The sequence below is a fragment of the Nannospalax galili genome, unplaced genomic scaffold (assembly GCF_000622305.1).
Source record: "Nannospalax galili isolate Female #2095 unplaced genomic scaffold, S.galili_v1.0 scaffold368, whole genome shotgun sequence".
In the NCBI taxonomy this organism is placed as follows: Eukaryota; Metazoa; Chordata; class Mammalia; order Rodentia; family Spalacidae; genus Nannospalax; species Nannospalax galili.
The window spans coordinates 2,865,853-2,885,247 of NW_008359963.1; the positions used below are offsets into that span (position 1 = coordinate 2,865,853).

General features: G+C 44.5%; 1 protein-coding gene across 3 annotated transcripts in view; it reads right to left on the reverse strand.

Annotated features, from left to right (window-relative positions):
• The window catches only part of Mia3 (MIA SH3 domain ER export factor 3), a 44,525-nt gene extending 29,065 nt beyond the window's left edge, over positions 1-15,460 (reverse strand). Inside the window, exons 1-5 of one of the 3 annotated variants that reach the window (XM_029559012.1) lie at positions 15,312-15,460; positions 11,923-12,056; positions 7,944-8,030; positions 3,365-5,202; positions 2,481-2,560 (exon numbers count right to left, since the gene is read on the reverse strand). In XM_029559012.1, the coding sequence (XP_029414872.1) occupies positions 2,481-2,560; positions 3,365-5,202; positions 7,944-8,030; positions 11,923-12,056; positions 15,312-15,444 (2,272 nt within the window). In that variant the 5' untranslated portion in view covers positions 15,445-15,460. Of the gene's footprint in view, positions 1-2,480; positions 5,203-7,943; positions 8,031-11,922; positions 12,057-15,311 lie in introns of all 3 variants that reach the window. The other 2 variants (XM_017795764.2, XM_008823753.3) reach the window with 2 other exon arrangements.
• Positions 15,461-19,395: the final 3,935 nt, after the last annotated feature.

Here is a 19,395-nt window from a genome sequence, read left to right on the forward strand (position 1 = left end):
CTATTATATGAAATGAACAAAAACTCATTAAAAATATTTTTAATGTAGAAAAAGTATATTCTTTGATCTTTTAAAAAAAATTTTATTTATATTTTTATTTTATGTGTATGCGTGTACTGCCTGCATGTAGGTTAAGTGCACCCATGTTGTGCAATGCCCATGGAGGTCAGAAGAGGCTGTCAGATCCCCTAGAACTGGAGTTACAGACAGTTGTTAGCTGCCATGTGGGTGCTGGGATTCGAACCCATGTCTTCTGCAAGAACAACCAGTGTTCTTAACCACTGAGCCATCTCTCCAGCCCCCCGAAAATATATATTCTTAGGGGCTAGAGAAATAGCTCAGTGGTTAAGAGCATTGACTGTTCTCACAGAGGACCCAGATTCTGTGGCAGCTAACAACTCCCTGTAACTTCAGCTCCAAGGAATCTGACTCCTTCTTCTGACCTCTCTGGGCATCACACACATGTGGTGCACTTACATACATGCAGCAAACACTCATACACATAAAATAAGAATTCATATATTATATATGATAATATATAATATATATTCCTCTTCTCCAATTCTCAGGAAAATTAGCACTCTAGAGAGAGCTTTAGCTCTAACTTTATGCCCTCTACCATATATTTTCAGTTTCAACTACTTCAGTTTGCAAAGGAAACAGAAGCTTCTATCAGGGACTGGCCAGGGACAATTAACAAACAGTGATGGCTACTGTCCTGTGCTGTCAGCAAGTCCCTCACCCCGTTCCATCCTCGATTAATCTAAATGCAAGAACACTAGAGCAGGGCCCAGTGAAGCGTAACTGGAGTGACTGTACCCAAGAAGCTGCAAACAGCATGACACCCCCAAAACAGGAAAATCTGGAAGAATGAAAGAACTCACATAGGCATCCATTTAAAGTTACATTGAGCCGGGCGTGGTGGTGCACGCCTTTAATCCCAGCATTTGGGAGGCAGAGGCAGGAGGATCTCTGTGAGTTCAAGGCTAGCCTGGTCTACATAGTGAGTTCCAGGCCAGCTAGGGCTACAGGGAGACGCTGTCTCAAAAACCCCCCCCCCGCCAAAAAAAAATAAATAAATAAATAATTACACTGGTCACTCCTTGGTTAGACAGCAGTTATTATTAGGAAATTGTGTTCACTTCAAGATATAGGCATAGAGAAGGATTTTCTGAGAAGGACTCTAGTCACTTGGGAAATAATGCCAACAAGTGACAAATGGGATTTCAAAAAACTAAAACCCTTCTGCTCAGCAAAGGAAAGAATCAAGTGAAGCAATGAAATGGGAGAAACCAAGTGCTGGGACTACAAGTGTGTGCCACCACGCCCAGCTTAGAAAAGAAGTAGCAAGCGCTGGTGAGGATGTGGACAAAGACAGTCTTTATATACTGATGGCGGGAATCTAAGTTAGTCCAGCCACTATGGAAATCAGTACAGAGGTTCTTCAGAAAACTAAAAGTAAATCTACCTTAGGACCTGCCATACCACTCATGGGTATTTAGCCGATGGACTCTAGATCAACATGTCACAGAGACACTTGCACATCACAGTAGCTAAGCTACAGAACCAACCTAGGTGTCCATCGACACAGGAAAGAATAAAGAAAACGTGGTTTATACACACAGTGGAATTTTTTAGCCATAAAGAACAGTAATGTCATTTTGCAGGAAAATGGACTGAAGATAATCCTATTAATCGAATTAAGTCAGTCTCAGAAAGACAAATATCGTATGTTTTCTTTCATTTGTGGATCCTAGCATTTACACAGGAAATCATGTATGCATACATGCTATGAAAGTAGACGCTTAACCACCTAGGGGAACAAAAAGGGAAGCAGGGAAGGCATGCTCGGGAGGGCGGCGCCGTAAGGAAGGACATGCTTGAAGCATATACTTGTATGAGAATGTTCTCACGAAAGTCAGTACCATGTTCAATGTATGCCACTTAAAAAATTATTTTAAAAAAGAAATTGTGTTCAATAAAATCACTTTGGTAATTTTACATGAAATCTGTACCTTGTTACATGGTGCATTATTTTCTTGGTCATATCTTTCTCTTAAGGTTTTTATTAAGTTTCCTTTTGAAAATGCAAACCATTCTCTATAAAACAAACAAACAATTGGTATGGTGGCGCATGCCTTTAATCCTAGCTCTTGGGAGGCAGAGGCAGGTGAATCTCTGTCAGATTGAGGCCAGCTTGGTCTAAATAGGAAGTTCCAGATTAGCTGGGGCCACAGGGAGACCCTGTCTCAAAACCAAACTGAGTAAAAATATCTCCCTTCATGCTCAGCCTGATAGACAGATGGAAAGGCAGGCCATGTGGGTAGATGTGTTGGCTCTCGCCTTCAGACACATGGCAGTTGTGACTAGAAGTTTACAAATATATACAAAGCACTTTGGTAAACACCTTCCAACCCACCCTTACCCCCATCCCCTGCTTTTCCAACCCAACCCCACAAGGTCATGGGCAGGTACTATACCTTCTGCTGGTCCAGCCCAGTCTTCCTCCAGAGGTGGGGGTGTGATGAGTGGGGCAGTCTCTACTCCAGGGTGTTGGTACCTGACAAAATAGATCAGGTCTTGGATGTCATCCAGCACAGCGGCCTCTTCCAACACATTACTCTCTTTTATTCCCAGATCTCTATTTTTGGTCACTTGAGTATCAAGCATTCTCTCTGCTACACTTAGAATCCGTGACTCAGAGGAACGGAAGACCTTATCTAGGACTTTCTCCACGTTGTATGGCAGACTGTCCCTCTGTGCTGATTTCAGCCTTACTGACATGTCTTGCAGCATGGCTTCCAGCTCGTGGACGTCGAAGTATTTCAGGAACCTGTGCAGGGCCTGCTGGTCTTCAAAGAAACTGCTTATGATGGGCAAGTCTTCCCTTATGCTTTTAAGCACTATGTCAGGAATTGTAGGTGGAGTCTGGTGGAACAGGTCACCTTCAAGGTCTTGGGAGGTGGGCCCCTGGCCTTCTGGGCCCCTGAGCATCTCTGCATCCTCAGCTTCCTCTTCTGAGTTTTCCTTTCCTCCAGGCTTCTCTACAAGTCCCGAGGTGCTCACTAGTTCCTCAGGGTTGTTACCCTGAACCACTTCCCTGGACCCTGGAGTCTGAGCTACTGTCTCCTCAGGAAAGCCACCCACTTCAAAAGGCCCCTGGGCTCTTGCATCCACTGGAGGGCTTTCTTCTTGGCCCACCATCCCCCTGCTTGGCTCTCTGTCCTGCCCATCTACCCCTTGGGCAGTCTCACTCTTTTTTTCAGTCTCCAGAATCATACTAGCTTCCTGTTTGTTTCCTTCACTGTCAGGATTAAGGGACCCCAAAATTACTTTTTCAGAAACTTGAGGATTCGTGTCTGACCTCTTCTCCTGGACCCCAGGGTGGTTTTCTCTAGACTGCTGTGCACTTAGAGCATTTTCATCTTCCAGTAGATCCTCAGGGGGGTAATCACCCTCGTCTGCCTCTGCGTCTAACGTACGGACATTGGGCACTTCCAGGTTACCAGCTTCCTGTGTCCCCTGTATGGCCTTGGGGTGAGCGAGTTCTGCATTTGCGGAGTCCTCTTTGCCCTCTTCCTTAGAAAGCCCCATCTGCTCGTGCCTGTGAAGTACAGCAGCAGCATCTCTTTCTTGCTGCCAAGGAAGATTTCTTCCCAGGGTAGGAGCTTTTTCTTCCAGTTCTGTTGATAAACCAGCTTCCTCTGGAGGAGGGAATCTAGGTTGATTTTGAGTTTTAAGATCTGGTTCTCGAATTTTCTCCTGCTTATCTGTTTTTGGTTCATGGGCCAAAGCATCTGTCCCCGCCATACTGTCTTTGGATGTGTTAGGCTGATTATCTGCTAGGGGTGGTGCGACACCCAAGGATTCTTGTTCACTCTTTTCTTCAGTCACTGGACTCCCCACAGCCCTGGGTACTGAGTCACTCTCTAAGTCATTTTCCAAAATCTCTGCAGTGTTTTCTTCATGGTGTGTTTCCTTTGAGATGTGAATAACTGGTTCTTTTAGATCGTTTTTTTTTTCAAAGACTTCTTTTAATGTTGATTCTTTGCCCTTCTTGGCGGCTGGCAGGGAGTTGATCTTACTTTGAGAACTATATGTGCTCACCATTTCTGGCTTCCCATTCTCTAATTCTGACTCATTTTGTACCAGGCCCCTCTTAGATTCCTGTATTTCCTTCTCTTTTCCTTTAAGAAGAAGGTCTGGGTCCATTTCTGAGTCTTTTTCATCATTTGCTTTAGAATCTTCTGCACCTTCATGGTTAGCATAATCTGTTGCTGACAGTGGCTTCCTCTCTTTGTTATCTAGGACTAATACATTCTCCTCTTCCTTTTTGTCCTCTGAATTAGAACTCTCTAACTCTGACATTCCTGGTTTTTCTTCACCTCCTGTGATAACAGAGAAGAAGGTGTCCCCCCAGGTTGTCACTCTATCTTTACCATCACTTTGGACGCCAGGAGGCAGAGTGGGTTCAACCTTCCCCTCTTCACTTAAGTCCAGTGCCTTATCTAGTGAATCTTTCTCTACCTCATACGCCTCAGGAGCTTTCTTATCTTCTCCATCTGTGAAGGTTAGTAATGGCAGCTCATCCAAATTGTCTGTGTTCTCCTCTTCTCCGTCCTCCACTGCATAATACTCAGCATCCAATTCTTCATCAAAATCATCTTCTAATGAAGTGACCAGTCTGGTTGACTCATCGTCGGATACAAGCGCATCAGTGGTTGAGCCGAACTTGGTTTTCAAGCCTAGAGACACGTCTGTCTTCAGAAGTTTATGGGCGTCTATCTTTTCCTGTTCGTTTGGGACCTGAGAACTATTGCTGGTTTTGTTTTCAGTTTCTGGCACTTTTAATTTATCATGCAGCATTTCTTCAAAGGTGTCCAGTGAAGACTCTGCTCCCTGCACACTATCTGTTCGACTACTGGCATGAGGGTGGCTCTTCTGAGCTGAAAACTCTCCCTGCAGTTCCTCAGCACTTTCTGAAAATGCACTTTCTCCTGAGTCGGCTTTAACTGGCTCAGGTTTAAGTTCAGTCTCCTTAGACACTTCATGATGTTTTTCTGCATACTGAGGAACATTTTCTTCAGGTTTGCCAGACCCTTCAGGTGCAGAATCATACAGTTCCAAAGACCCTAAAAGTTCTTCTATATTATAATTATCAAAATCGTCTTTTCCTCCTTCGAAACAGACAAAATCTGTCTCCTGTAAGAAAAAACAAAAACATTAGCGTCTCAATAACCAAGTGTTACAAACTCTTCCTCACGATAATGACAAATAATCCCCAACTCAGGCTTGCTTCTACAGGGGCTTCAAGCCATCCAAGGGCAATGATTGTTCTTGGCTGTGAAGGGATGGCAGAGTGGGACCCACCGTCCATCTGACTACTCACTTCCTTTCCGTCTCTTCCTCGAATGGCTGGGGATCTGCTCAGCCCCATCCCTGGTTTCTGTTTGAGAATGAGTTTTCTGTTCTCGCATGTTGTCAGTTTTATGGGGACAGTTGGAGGCTCCCAGTTGGCCAGCTCTGTGGTTAGGTAACTCTGTCCTATTCTAAACTGCAATGTTAGAAAACCTATTATTTCTACATTAAAAAAAAAAAAAAAAAAATGGGAGCTGGGCATGGTGGCCTATGCCTTTAATCCCAGCACTTGACAGGCAGAGGTAGACGGATCTCTGTGAGTTCAAGACCAGCCTGGTCTACATAGTGAGTTCCAGGCCAGCTGGGGCTACAGGGAGACCCTGTTTCAGAAAGACCAAAAAAAAACAGAAAATAATCTGAGGGAGCTGGAAGACCTCCTGGTTCTCCTCAGTGTCCTCTCTGCTGCACCTCTCTGTTCATCTGACAAGAAAGAGGCAGAATCACCCTGCTGTTGGGCCCTAAGCCTATGTGGACTTTCAGAACATATTTTCCTTGGACTTGAAAATATCAATCAACTAAAGAAGTATTTTATTGGGGCTGAAGAGATGGCTTAGCGGCCAAGAGAACTGGCTGCTCTTGTAGAGGACCGGGGTTTGAGTCCCAACACCACATGGTGGCTAACAGCTGCCTTTAACTCCAGTTCCAGGGGATCTTTGTGGACACTGCATGACATAGGTGCACTTAGATACAAACAGGTAATACACTCATATACATTAAAAAAATATAATATTTTTAAAAAGAATTATCTTATGACAGGTGTACGGGAAGTAAAAATTTAAAGAGATGAAGAATGATGTCAGAGGGGATCCCCACTTTTACTGTTGGCAGAACAACTTGAAAACAAGATTCAGGTTCTAGGCAGTCATTAATATCTGTTTTTAAGACTATGCATAAATCTGCATTCTTCCTTTTTTCTATGAATGAGCAATTTGGCATAAAAGGAACCATAAACTGAGTGCAAAAAAAAAAAAACCAACAATGGTAATTTTTGCTCCTTAACCAAATTTTCACAATATTCTGGGGAGACCTATCCAGTGCATAAGGGGTTACAGGTTCCTCGTCCCATCTTGTGTTTCTGAGCCATTTTCTTACTATCAAGGGAAGCAGGTCGTTTGACGGCAGAATCTAAAGCAGGTCTTGGGGCCATTGAACTGCTGTTTCACACTGTACTCTGCAGAGTCTCGTTATCATAGTGAAGCCCAACAGGCAGAGGAACTGAAGTTATGGTCCCTAAGAATGTCAAGAAATTTCTAGGCTAGCAAGAGGTCTGTGAGCTTGAGCACCCTTCTCCAAGCACGCCCCTAGACCAACAGCCTGAACACTCTGCAGCTACTTGAAAGGGAGGCACAAAGACATTTCAGTAAGGATGGGCATTAACTACTGTATCTAAAGCTCCAGAAAATGATCAGCTGGAATGAGGATTTTAGAATACAAAATCCTTTTACCCACAAGACCACTGTAAGTGTGTGTACCTTAAATGAAGGCTCTATAGAGGGAGCAACTTGTACTTTAAAGATTTAGGACTGGACCTCACTTAAAACCCTTAGGATCTCTTTTCCAAATATGTGACATAATTATGGTCCTTTAAATCATTAGATTTAAAAAATAAAATCCTTGTATATAGGTCTGCACACAATTTAGAGTTTAATCTAACCTGATATCTATATATTTAAAACACTTAATACACAATCAGTAATTTTCAAATTGGGACACCTCTTTCTGCTTGTAAAGTGAGATCTTTACCTCTTTAATAACTAAGTACAAAGTTCTTTTTTTTTTTTTGAGGATAAGATCTTATACTGCTCAGGATGGCCTTGAACTCCTGATCCTGCTGCCTCCACTTCCCAAGCACTAGAATTACAAGTATGTGTTACCACATCTAGCTAAGATATTAAATTCTTAACAGTCACGTATTTTTTTTTTAAAAGCAAAGGAAAGCCTTATATATCAGTCTACAGCCTTCCATAAGAACATCAATTTCAATATATTAGATAATTATCAGAATATACAACTCCTGTAAATGCTTTTCAAACTTTTCCTTTGTTCAGTTGTCAGATTCCAAAATAAGAGCCAGTGCACAAATGTTAGATTGCTTTTTTCCCTCATTCAAAACATACTCAAAGATCTTCAAAAGTCAAGGGCTGGAGAGGTGGCTCAATGGTTAAGAGCACTGGATGTTCTTACAGAGGACCGGGGTTTGGTTACCAGCACCCACATGGTGGCTAACAACGATCAGTTTTGTAACTCCACTTCCAGGGGATCCAACATCCTCTTCTGAACTATACAGGTGTTGTATGCACAGAGTGGACTTATAAAATGCAGGCAAAGCACACACATAAAATAAAATCTTTTTTAAAAGACTTTCGAAAGCTAATTGGACTTTATAAGCACTGTATCAGAAGGGAAAATGCAATCAATGCCTTAATAAAAATGGTTTTAGATGGGCACTACCACCTACCACCAAAACAGTACATTGAATACAACTGATAAACTTGAGAGTCAGTTTATAACTGAGACCAACTTACATCTGTTGGAACTTGTAGTTCTTCTTTAGTGTATTTATGAAGTACCTTGATTAAATCTTTTGGAAAATATCCAAAGATATGTCCAACCTATGGACAAAAGGGACAAACATCAATCAAGTTCCATAGGAGGAATATAAAAGAGAGGCCTTTGCAGCAACAGGAATGATTCAGATGGATAAATAGGTAGACATAACAAACAGACACAGATAGTTGCCATTAATAATCACACTGAGATAATTATTACAATGAAAATTAAGTGCATAATGTTGTTAGACCAATGGTTCCCCAAACCACTGACATTTCTTTTAAATAGCACATAAAGTTAGATTTAGAAGTCATTTAAGATCTGTGTAAGAGAGGATTATTGCAAATTGTATGATTAAGACTTTGCAAATCAAAACTGGTTAGAAACACAATTCCAAATCATCTCTAACAAGAATTTACCTGCACATTTGATAGCACTGTTTATAAACCACTGCTTACAAGTCTTCCTTAAATCAACATACAACAGCCATAAAATAAGAAAAAGCAATACAAAGTTTCTAAAATGTACAACCACTACAACAAACAGCAAGTATCTCTTCATACTATATGTTACATTAGCTTTTTCAAAAACTGCATTTACAATTATTTGGGGAGAAAATAAAGTTGTAATGGAATGCATACTTACCTACATGTTAAGCTGCAGTTCTATGCAAAATAAATCCTCTACAAAAAAATAACCCTATTCATCTCCAGCACACATAACTAAGCTATGCAACGTGTACATACAGTGTACATAAGCTCTTCTTATAAGCATCTTTCCACAGTCAGTGTCTGAAAGGAAGCAGTGACCTGTTCCCAGGCATTAAAGAAATAGACTGATAGGAAGGTCAAGGGCACAAGAAGAAAAAAGGCCACCTTATAGCTAATTCTAAAATATCCTCATTCACCAGTATATGTGATCTATCTGGAAACCATCTGGAGGCCAGCGTTAGTGGAATACTGCCCTGAAGATTAGATAAGACAGGCAATTAAAAGCTCCAGGATTGGCAGATAAAGTCTGAAGCTCTAAGAAACCAAAAAAGATTGCAGGATGAGAATTAAAATACAAACACAACTCATTCTAAAAACTAAGGAGAAATTTTAATCCCCCCAAATACAGGGTTCATGAAATGGGAGGGGATACTGAGAGGAAATTCATTTTTCCCTTCTGAGGAAAACTCATTAAGGTTGGATATAGAAAAGTGAAAGAGGGGCTGGAGAGATGGCTCAGTGGTTAAAAACACTGGTTGTTCATGCAGAAGACCCAGGTTCAAATCCCAGCAAGCACCCACATGGCAGCTAACAACTGTCCGTAACTCTAGTCCCAGGGGATCTGATGGCCTCTTCTGACCTCCATGGGCATTGCAGGACACGGGTGTACTCACCTACATACAGGCAATACACGACTACACATAAAATAAAAATATAAAATTTAAAAAAAAAAGTGAAAGAATCTAAAGGCAAGTGGAGAAAGGGAAGTTCTTTGTTAATCTGTGTCAACAGAGACCATAGCTTAAATAAAGCTCTGTAATTGTACTCTGGATAGTACCTGCTTCTTAGAACCTCACAGAATTAGGAGCCCTCATGGAAGTAATTTTTATGTCTAATTTTGCTTCTGTGTATCATCTCTGCCAAGGCACTGTTGATTTGATTTGGGGATGGGGAGGGTAGAGTATGCCTCAAGAAGACAAACTCTGCATAAGCTACTATGGGAACAAAGGGAATCAAGTGCTACTGCCCTGTAAGGAAATATTCAAAAGGAAGCCAGACAAGGCAGAGCTTTTCCTTTCAGAGCTTTGGACTTGACGGTGAACTAAGATGGTATAGCAGCTAGCTGAAAGGCAAAGTAACAAAATGACTACCAGAAGGAGCTGCACAAACAAAGTGCCACCAAACATATCTGTCAGCAAAGATCCCTTATGTCTGGGTGTTGGAGGCAGTGTTCCTCACAACGGCAGGGTGAGGGCTGGGGAGATATAGCTCACTGGTAGACTGTGTCAAGGTCACCATGGATACCTGAAACCCTGTTTAAAAAAAAAAGATGGCGGGCAGGGAGTCTGGAGAGGCAGCACAGTTGGTTAAGAGCACTGACTGCTCTTGCAAAGAACCTGGGTTCAGTTCCCAGCACCCACAAGGCAACTCACAATGGTTCCTAACTCCAGTTCCAGAGGATCCAACACTCTTCTGGCCTCCATGGATACTGCACACACATGGTGCACATACATACATGCAGGTAAAACACACACAAAAAAATAACAATGAAAATAAATCTTTTATTTTTTATTTTATGTGTACGCGTGTATTGCCTGCATGTAGGTAAGAGCACCCGTGTCATGCAATGCCAGTGGAGGTCAGAAGACGCTGTCAGATCCCCTGGGAGTTATGGACAATTGTTAGCTGCCATGTGGGTGCTGGGATTTGAACCTGGGTCTTCTGCAAGAACAACCAGTGTTCTTAACTGCTAAGCCATCTCTCCAGCCCCAAATAAATCTTTTTTTAAAAAAGGCTCACTAAGAGCTATGACTCAGACCCAGGAAGAACAAGATTTCTAGAGGTGGAAAAGGGGATGAGCCAAAAATGTGGCCAGAGGAAACAGTTCCAAGAGTAAAGACTGCCAGGACATCCCACTTTGGGAGACATCAAAGAAACAATAGATTCTTCTCTCTATGGAACTACTGTGATACTGTTTAAATAAAAGGGCTATACATGATCACTTGATGCTCTAACAATCTTCTCAAGGAAACTGAAGTGCCAACAAAATAAACATAGTTTTCCCAAGGGGGTTTCTAGAGCCTCATTTTACCTTGTTTATTTGGTGCTTTATTGAGGGTAAGAGCTTTGCAGAATTGGGGTTGGGGATGTTTCTAAATTGGAATAATAATACTACAGTCATCTTAGACCCTTCAAGTCAACAACCTTCCATGTATCAGACCTTTTCAAAGGGAAAGGATAATATCATATACTTCCCAGTCAGGTCACTACTGGAGAATCTCCTCCCTAAAAAATATCAGAGTATGATGCAGTTATTGACTGCCATGTCTGATCTCAAGATGCCCAGAAGAGTGGCTGGGAACACACTCCATGGGGGGAACTTCCAGACACAAAGAAAAGCAGGAAAAAGATGACCCAGAAATCACAAGCCAAAACAAACAAGAAAGCACACAGTGAACACAGTATTCTGCCTTTTGTGAGTGAGAGCCTATGTGTATATGTGTATGTGCAGATGTGTGCAGGTGTGTGTGTAGATGCATATGTGTATTTGTAGATATGTGTGTGTGTGCGCGCACACACACACACACATATATGTGAAGGCCAGAGGAGAACCCTGCTGTCATTCCTGCCCACCTTCTTGTTTTTGACTCACCAAGTAGGCTGGGCTAGATGGTCAATGAGCCCTTGGGGATTTGCCTGTGTAGTACCTCTCCAACTCTGGGACTACAGGCGCACACCACAGTACCTGGTTTGGTTTTGTTTTTATGTGGGTCCTGGGGCTTGAATTCAGGTCCTGACTAAGCAACAACCCTAGCCCTACTTTAGCTTTTTGACAGATTTTTTTCACAAACATTAATAACAGAGAATAATGTCAAATAAAGCCAAACTGAACATCAAATGCCTGAAACACTGTCTTGTAGACAGCTTACGAGATTAAGATTAATGACCATGAATACTTGGGTTTTAAAGCAATGAAGGTTCTCAGGTTTCACCATTTCAACTTTTATTATATGTAGAACTTCCTGTACTGCTGTGGGGCAGTAGCCAGAACCAGTTCAGTTCTGTTTCTGAAATTTCTATCACATCCCTAGTCTGTACCAAGCCTGAGGCCTGCTAGAATCATAGGACCATCTTCTGTTTTCAGTCTAGCAGAGACTCCATCAAAGACCCTAAGAAAAGTCATTTAAATCTGCAATGCTAATAATAAAAGTAAGAAAATAAATATTATCAATTTTTTACTTACACTTCCAGCCCAAACTTCAGGGGATCCCCCTGCCAGTTTGTAGTAGACATATACAGGGTCACCTTTTTTAAAATTCACAAAACGACAGTCAGGACCCATGAAGTCTCCAAGAGCCTCACCCCGGTACATCAACACTGTACACAGAGACAGAAAGGAACAAAACAAAACAATATTAGAATTTGACTCTGCAGCCTCCCCCACACTTTTTCTTTTTAAAACAGGGACTCATGTACCCCAAGCTGGCCTGAAACTTGCTATGTAGCCAAGAATGGCCCTGAACTCCTGATCCTCCTGCTTTTCACCTCTCAAGCACTGGCATTACAGGCACATGCTAGAGACCAAACCCAAGACTTTGTGAATGTTAGGCAAACACTCTACCAACTCTTATAGGTTTTTCAGGAAATATAAGAAATACTACTGTAAACAACAATCCAACCTTTCTAGTACTCTTCTGGAAGTGACTTCAATTCATGTGCTCCAAGTGTCTAAAATCTCTAGAGCCTTACTGCTCTAAGTCATATCATCCCCTGTAATTAGAGGAGGGAAAGGAAAAGTTTCTACTTGTCTTTCTGGCTAAGGCTGAAAAACAAAAATCCATGGTGTCAGCCACCAGAAACGGCTGTTCTCAGATCAGGCCTTGGTTTCTTCTCTCATCTCCTAGTCCCCCATTTTTTGTTTCATAATCAAGAAAGTGTGTTTCATTTCCACACTTCACTTTGTAGCCGTGTAAATGCAGGTATGTACAGGTGCTAACTGGCTTGAACATGGCTACCTGTAGAGATAACAGGGAACTAGGAAGAAGTTCCTGGGGGACCCAGGAACCCTCAAGGGGTCAATTAACTTGAACTAACCACTAAAAGGCACTGCCTGCAAATGGCTGCAACTGCTCCATGCAGCAGTAAACACTGTCAATTTCATCTGCGGCTAAATTGCTGTCTCTGCGCAGTGTCTAGATAAATTAACAGGAAGGCATATTATCACACCCAATTAGGAATCCAATCAATCACAGGGCAGTGATTATTTCAAAGCAAATAATGTTGATGTACCCAGCTTTAAGAAGGTTTCTAACCTGGCCTGGTGGTGTAGCCCTGTAAACCCAGCATTCATTCAGGAGGCTGAGGCTGGAGGACCACAAGTTCAAGACCTGACTGGAGAACAGAAGGAGTTCAATAACAAGACCTTGACTCAAAATTGAAAGTATAAAGAGGGTTGGGGATCTAGCTTAATGCTAGACTGCTTGCTTCGTATACACAAGACCCTTCGTATACACAGTACTGTGTGAGTGCGCGCACACATAGAGAGAGAGAGAGAGAGAGAGAGAGAGAGAGAGAGAGAGTTTTAAAACAAAAGGATTTATATTTTTCTATAAACAAAATCCAAGATGGACATCCCATTTGCCTGGGACCAAGCAAAACTATGAGACTAGGTCAGGAGACATCACACATGATCCAGAAACTCATAGAAGCAGGTGTTTTTTTTTTACCAAATACAGACTCGTGAAATGGACAGTGCATTTAAAGAGTAGAGAGACATGGAAGCTGGGCGTGGTGGCGCAAGCCTTTAATCCCAGCACTTGGGAGGCAGAGGCAGGCAGATCTCTGTGAGTTCAAGGCCAGCCTGGTCTACACAGCAAGTTCTAGGCCAACTGGGGCTACAGGGAGACCCTGTCTCAAAAAGATTAAAAAAAAAAAAGAGTAGAGACATGGAAGAGACAGAAATTGCACTTTGTCGAAAAGCCAATTGGGAATAATATAAAAGCATGTATGTCTTTAGATTACATATTTGAGAAACAAGCACACATATTTATTTGGGGGGGGTAATAGGGTTTTGAAGCTAAATTATTTTCTGATATGTCTGCATGCTAATTCAGATGTGACTGAGGAAGAGGGCAGGCCGAAGGGACTTAAGGCTGTGGATTCCACTGGAACTGCAATTGGCACTGTTCAGCTTGTCCCCCCTTTGACCCTTGAGGGTTTATAGTGATACATCAATAACAGTCTGTGCCTGTATGTACTGTTTATCATTTATGATGGTGTGCACACTGTGGAACACCTTGTAGGACACCTGACACCTTCCCATCTCTGAACATTTCCTACAAGACAGCACAGACTGGGACCCTGCTTCTTCAGTTGCTTGTCCTGTTTGGTTACATTTGTTTGGACACAGGCCATTTGTCAAGTTAAATTACAACCCCGAATCACACGTGGCTCAGCTCTGAGGAAGCATCAAAGATGTGGTTCTCCCAGGTTTTGAGGAACCCAGATAGGCTAGTGCTTGGCAGCAAAGAATAGCAAACATTTTGCAATATTCACTGGCCATATGGCATTACCCTAGTTTATTGAGGGGAAAATGAAAGGAAAATTCATAGCAATTGCCCGGCCTTTGTGGTGTATATTTACATCCGCCCAGGAGGACCTGTAGGAATGGCCGCACATAAACTCTAGATACCTCCTTTCTTTTTCTTTAATGACATTGCAGAGGTACAGCCCATTCAAATTTAAAAGGTCCCAATAACATAAACGACTAAGGCAAAGGCTAGCCTGGTTTCTGAGACCCTAGGCATATTTATTATTACTATTACCGTGCTAACCTTCCCCACCTAAGCTGAAGATTCATGTCCTCCCCACCGCCCACCTCCCACCCCAGGACCAGGACACAAACCGGGCTTCCTGCGCACAGAAGAGAAGGCTGCGGTTCCCAGGTGGCTGGTGCAGCTCCTAGGCTTCTTTAAGAGCGAAAGATGTTAACCTTCCTGTGGCCCTACCTGGCAGGTTGCAGGAGGCTATGCAAAGAAACCACAGGACCAAGGCCGAGCACCCGGGAAGACCTCGGAACACACCTGGGGCTCATGCCCAAACCTAAACTCCAGTTCCTCGGGTTCCAAAGGTGGTGTGAGCCGCGTCCCAGGAGAGGAGGTGAAGGGGCGGCGCGGGGTGCCCTTCCGGAGGAACCCCGCCGTCAACCTCACCCCGGGATTGCGCCCCCCATCACTTAGCGCGTGGGTCTGGGGTTTGCTTGGACCCAGGTCCCCGCGGTTGGCGCAGGACGCGTGGGGTTGCAGCGTGGGGCGCTCAGGACGCGGGGGTGCGCCACCCCATCACCGTCGGAGCCCAGGCGGAGATCCGGGCCGCGAAGCGCTGTCCCAGCGGACACCCGGCAGGGTCGGCGACGCCCCCAGCCTCCATCCGAGCAAGAGAGAGCAAACCCGGGCAACAAGTGGGAGGCGCGGCCCCCCACGGGCAGGGCCAACTGGGGCGATCGCAGAGCCGGAGGGGGCAGACACGGGCTCTCGGAGGGCCCCGGGCCTGCGACCCCCACGAAGCCGGCGTCCTGGCTGCGGGACCCCGGCCCCGCGCAGTCCCCACCACCCCGACCACCCGCGCACTCACTGCTGCAGTCCTGGTCTGCGCAGACTTTGAGCTCCGAGAAGCGCCGGCCCGGGCCGGGGTCCGACTGGCCCCGGACTCGCCAGGGCGACCCGAGCACCAGCAGCCAGAAGAGCAGCCCCGGCGCCGCAGCCATGTTGAGGCCTCCGCCGGCGCGGATGACGCGGAGGAGGCCGGGCGGTGGCGCGGCCGCCGGGGGCGGAGCGGGCGGCCGAGGGGCGGTGCCGGGGGCGGCCTAGCGGCTCAGAGCGACACGTCAGCAGGGGCTCAGCTGGGGATGCGCTGCCCCTTCGCCTGGCCGCCCGGTCCTGCCTCCTGCCCGGCTGCCTTGACAGCCACGACTCCCTGCCTTCTCCTCGCCCAATCCCCGGCCTCGGCTCTGTGGGCTCACAAGCGACTCTCTGCATCACCCGGTTCATCAATCCCTGTCTCTGCTCCATTCCAACTGGTCTCCTGGCTCCTTCCCGCAGCTTCGCATTTCTGCTCCATGCTAAGCAGCCATCCCAAGTCGTCCAACTTGACTCTGAACCGCCAAGTTCCACCAAGACCGGCCATAATACGTCTCTGATCCAGGACTACACTCCTAGCTTCAGGCTCCCTGGGGTCTCCCCCGCTCCTCCCCACCCCCGCCCCATCACAAGATCCCCTTTGAGTTGAATGGTTTCCTGGAAGAGGTTCTAAATAAGCCGAGTGATGACCTGCTTTAAAGTGGGGGTTGGTGGGCCGTGGTCCTCAGCCTGAGATCTTGAGATTCCTGTCTCTGTCCATAAAGGAAGTCATTTAATTCAATACCAGTGTGTTCAACTTCTACTGTGTGCTCCCATCCACGCCAGACCCCGGCAGAGTCCTAGCATAGTGTGGGAGAGGGCCGTACCCCTTCCTGGTCTAAACGAGGCCACACACCCAAGGAAGCCCAACTGATAAGGAAATGATTAAAGAGGGCCAGCCAGGTGTGGTGGCTCAAGCCTGTAATCCCCAATACAGGAGGCAGGAGGATCTTAGAGTTTGAGGCCAGCCTAGGCTACAGAGTGAGATCCTGTCTCAGAGAATAAATGTCAGGAAAGGCATGGTAGTCCATAATAGTTAACATTTACTGAGTGCTTTCTTTATGCCCAGTTGTTATTTTGAGGTCTTAAGATTTTACATGTATAGCTTCACAACAGTACTTGACAATAATAGTAGGCCCTATCAATAATCTCATTTCAGAGTTGAGCAAATGGAGCAGCCACACACCCAGTAATGACGGAGCTAAGATTCAAAAGCAAGAACGTTCCCTTTTAGTCACAACTCTGTAAATCCTCCATCAAACACAAACAATTTTAGTACTTTCTTGCTGACCAGCTTTATGGAACTGCCCTCGGGGTGTGACATGACCATTGCCATATGAAACCAGTTGCAACGCTGGGCCTATTATCAGTTCCTCATAGAAGGAGAGAGCCTAGGAAGGTCGCTAGACCCTCACTGGAGATTCTAGCCACTTCCTTCCTCCTCTGCCCTCCCCTCAGAGGCACATGGTCTCAAAACATGCTAGAGGATAAAGGAGGTGGAAGGTTACCTAAAGGGGGGGACACCATGATGCAGCATCTGTGAGACCATCAGCCAAGAGGAGTGGACTCTTCAGTGACCTGGCTGGTTTTGAGTCACTTGTGATCCTGTAACTAACTCGAATACACTCATTGGTTCACCAAGTTGGACTTGGATGGATTCATTTCTATGAGTCTGTTGTTGGTGGCCAATCTGGGGTAAAGAGATGTTTGCTCACATCCGTCTGGGAAAAGGAACGTTATGCTAAGGGAACAAAATTTTATTTCAGTCACAGCATGATGGAATTATCCATGTGTGCATTTGTTTTTAAGGCATAAGAAGCTCCTGCCAGGGCAGTGTGGCTATGCCAAGCCAGTCCTGATTGGGGCAGTATGCATTTGTTTGTGACCAGCTGAGGTTTCGCTGTGGTCTCTGCTAAGGCAACTCATCAACCATAAACAAGAAACCCATCCATCAGTCAGATTCTTTTTCCACATTTAAAATATTTTATTTATTATTTTTATTTTATGTGTATGAGTATATTGCCTGCATGTAAGTGAGTGCACCCGTGTTGTGCAATGCCACGGAGGTCAGAAGAGGGCTTCGGATTCCCCTGGAACTGGAGTTAAGGACGGTTCGTGGCCACCACGTGGGTGCTGGGAATCAAACCCAGGTCCTCTGCAAGAGCAGTCAGTGCTCTTAACCACTGAGCTATCTCTCTACCCCCCCCTTTTTTACATTTTAAATGTATTTTTTATTTTATGTGTATGAGTATTTTGCCTGCATGTATGTAAGTGCACCCATGTCATGCAGTGCCTGAGGAGGTCAAAGAGGGCATCAGATTCCCCTGGAACTGGAGTTACAAATGGCTGTTAGCTACCATGTGGGTACTGGGAACCAAATCAGGTCTTCTACAAGAGCAGCCAGTGCTCTTAACTGCTGAGCCATCTCTCTAGCCTCATAATTGGATTATTTAAAAACAAAAGAAATGAATGTAGTCCATCATGCAGTCAATGATGTTGAATAAAGAAAAAGGTGTGGGGGCTGGAGAGATGGCTCAGCGGTTAAGAACACTGACTGTTCTTGCAGAAGACCCAGGTTCGAACCCCAGCACCCGCATAACAGCTAACAACTGTCCGTAACTCCAGTTCCAGGGGATCCAACAGCCTCTTCTGTCCTCCGTGGGCATTGCACGACACAGGTGCACTTATTTACATGCAGGCATAGCACTCATACACATAAAATAAAAATAATAGAAAGAAAGAATGAATGAAAGAGAGAGAAAGAAAGGAAAGAAAGAAAGGAAGGAAGAAGGAAAGAGAAAGAAAGAGAGAGAAAGAAAGGAAGGAAGGAAAAGGTGTGAAAAAAAAGATGCAGACATTTGTCTATAGGACTAGGAGAGGGCCCATTGGAGCACCATAGTTCTAGAGATGTCTGGAGTGAATACAGTGTGGGTTAGATTGGAATGGACTCCATCTGAGAACTACTATTCATTCTCCATTTCTTTTCTACCATATATCTGTTATAGACTCTGGATGCTCTGAATAGGCACCACTAACATAGTATATTGAAACAAAGCTCTTTTTTTCTCTTAAACCTTGGTCCTGTCTTTCTTCCTCATATCAGAGAGGGAATAGAATGACAATTTAGTTCCTCTTGTCCAAGTGCTCAGGCCCCACTTCTAGAAACCATTCCCGATCTCTACTCTCATACCCCAATTCAAGCCAGCAGGCCACCACGAGTCTTTATTCTGATAGCCTTATTGAGCTATAATTGGCTTGTGGTAAATTGTGCAAGTTAAAACTGTACAATTTGATGTTTTGACATGAATATACCCTGGAGACCGTCATTTCTAGAGAGATACTTGACACATTCCTTCTCCCCAGAAGTGTCTGTGTGTTTCTCTGGAATCTCTCTCCCTCCTCTCCTGGCTGTCTCCAAACATCCTTGTGTCAATATAGATTGGTTTGCATTTTCTAGAATTCGATAGACTTATACTTCACATATTTGTATGGGACCAGCTTCTTTCACTCAGCATAGGCATTTAAAATATATCCAAACCCTGACCATTTCTCACCTCTGCTTTGCCGATGCTGCAGGCCAGGCCAACATTATAGCTCAGTGCAATGCCCTTGTGTTACCAGTGTGTATTGCCTCAATAGCAACTATAATGGTGCCTATGAAAAGAAATTTGGTGGTGTCTCTTGTCTGCTTAAAACCCTCCTAGAACTTCCTATTTCCAAATAATGTGCAATGGCTTTACCACAGACTGTACCACCACATCTGATCTGACTCCCCCGTGTTCTTTTTCACTCATTTCTAACATTCTTCCTTTCCAATACACCAAGCCCATTCCTGCCTTGCTCAGTACATTGGTGCTGGCAATTTTCCCTCTACCTGCAATAATTCTGGCAAATGGTCTTCCATGGCTAACTAGTCCCTTCACTCCATCCTGCCTCTCTGATAAGTGCCATACCACATGAGAAGCCTTGGCTAATCCACATAAAATAGAACCCTTTCCCTCAACTGCCAAGCACATCACCCTGCTTTATTTTTCTTTAGT